General features: G+C 40.6%; 1 protein-coding gene across 1 annotated transcript in view; it reads right to left on the bottom strand.

Moving 5' to 3' along the window:
- The window catches only part of LOC106883205 (cytosolic non-specific dipeptidase), a 19,338-nt gene extending 18,148 nt beyond the window's left edge, over positions 1 to 1,190 (bottom strand). Inside the window, exon 1 of the mRNA XM_014934127.2 lies at positions 1,142 to 1,190. Coding sequence (XP_014789613.1) covers positions 1,142 to 1,158 — 17 coding nt within the window. The 5' untranslated portion in view covers positions 1,159 to 1,190. The remainder of the gene's footprint in view (positions 1 to 1,141) is intronic.
- Between the last annotated feature and the right edge of the window lie 1,034 nt (positions 1,191 to 2,224).

Below are 2,224 nucleotides of genomic sequence, written 5' to 3' on the forward strand. Positions count from 1 at the left end.
CACTCCCTCCATCAAATCGATGTTACCTGAACGGGTGCACGGCGTACCACACGCCAGGTGTTGAAGTGATCGCACAGCAACGTGAAATGATGTGTTTTGCTGAAGAATACAAGACACCACTCAGTCCCGAAAGTGAGACCACGATCCCGCGATTGTAAGTGCTTCATCCAAACCACTAAGCCATGCACCCTCGCAAACATATATACCATGGGCTGCATCCAGTGGCGATCTTTCAGTACGAGTTCCTAATTATCGGCCTTTTCCGTAAACAGTGTCTTCGGCGATCTTTACCAAAGATCGGCCTTTTCCGTAACACCCGCACGATCTTCACTACGGTGATAGGGTTAGGATTTTAGTGTCAGGGTTAGGGTTAGTGTTTAGGGTTAGGGTTAGGGACGGAATTCCCTAACGCAAACCCTAACCCTAAATCTAAACACTTCAAAATAAATCGCGCTCTCTGTATGTCTTTCGCTGTTATGACGTCGTCTCCCTGTTTCTCTCCAACACTTTTTACGGAAAAGGCCGGTAATTAGGAACTCGTACCGAAATATCGCCCATCCAGTTTTCGTTTACCAAATCGATTCACAAGATTTTGGTCAACCCAGAGCTATAGTAAAAGACATTTGGCCAAAGTGCCACGCAGTGGGACTGAACCTGATGACCATACAGTTAGAAAGCAAACTTCTTAACCACACACCCACTTTTGTTCATTACATTCTGAAAAAGCACGACTTACTTTCAACCGATTAACTCTTTAAAAGTTGGAATCTCTCAATTTAGAATTTAAAAAATAAGGCGGTTTTTTTCGCATTTGGTTGCTTACTTTTTAATCAAAAGCACAATCTAATTTCATTTTAAAATTAATAAAATATATTTGAATGAAATATAAAGACTTAACTTTTAGGAACACAGAAATAAAATGCCGATAGAGTTAAAAGAAGAAAAGAAGAGATTTATAAATCAGACAAATCTCCCTCAAAAGTCAACCTATTCTCTATACAAAAGACAGATACATTGCCTGATGACATAGCGAAATGTCATGACGGAAGGTAAACCAGGTGAGTACAAGGCTGACAATACAATAACATTAACGGTGATAGCAATAAAGCAATAATATACTTCTAAGATTTAATAAACTTACTTGAAAACGGTTTCCATTGTGAAGTGTGAAGTGTCAGTCACAGCACAAACTGTGAAGAAATAGATTAAAAGAAACGATTAAAGTGTTTAGAGAGAGAGAGAGAGGGAGGGAGGAGAGAGATAAAGAGAGAGAGAGAGAAAGAGAGAGAGGGAGGAGAGAGAGAGAGGGAGGGAGGGAGGAGAGAGATAAAGAGAGAGAGAGAGGGAGGGAGGAGAGAGAGAGAGAAAGAGAGAGAGAGAGAGGGAGGAGAGAGATAAAGAGAGAGAGAGAGAGAAAGAGAGAGAGAAAGAGAGAGAGGGAGGAGAGAGATAAAGAGAGAGAAAGAGAAAGAGAGAGAAAGAGAAAGAGAGAGAGAGGGAGGAGAGAGATAAAGAGAGAGAGAGAGAGAGAGAGAGGGAGGGAGGAGAGAGAGAGAGAGAGAAAGAGAAAGAGAGAGAGAGAAAGAGAGAGAGAGAGAGAGAGGGGGGAGAGAGATAAAAAGAGAGAGAGAGAGAGAGAGAGAGAGAGAGAGAGAGAGAGTATGTTTGTCTTGCCGGGTAGACAGAGAAGCGTTAAAAAAAAAAAGAGACGATGTATGCGAGGGCCGCAAACTTCGACTCTGATAACGTATCTTGCAAAGTCTAATAATGACTTAAAGATAAATTTAGCAATGTCGATGCCAGTCCCATTCCTATGCTCTGCTCTTCATTAATCAGTGCGCCATATCTTTCCTTCCGAGAGGGCCGACGGTCCAGAATTTATTTCCTTCCTTACTTGTTGGCGTGGCCTTCAAAAGCCCAAGGGCTGAGGTAGTAAATTGCTATAGCATCAATATTTACCAATCCAGAAGTCCTCCAAATTCGAAGTCACTCAATGATCTGCCGAATAATTAACTTCCTATAAATACATTACTGGTCTTATGTTTAGAATATGCTTCTTTTCGGATATATGATCAATTGACGATATACAGTGTGTCCACAAAGTCTGGGTACCTTGAGTAAATAAAATCATAACATAAACAATTAAATATAAGAAATAATAATTTCTTAAAGTATGTGTTAATCCCCATGTATCCCTTTCTACTGTAGGCATAAGGTCTATATA

Source organism: Octopus bimaculoides, chromosome 7, assembly GCF_001194135.2.
Source record: "Octopus bimaculoides isolate UCB-OBI-ISO-001 chromosome 7, ASM119413v2, whole genome shotgun sequence".
Classification (NCBI taxonomy): Eukaryota; Metazoa; Mollusca; class Cephalopoda; order Octopoda; family Octopodidae; genus Octopus; species Octopus bimaculoides.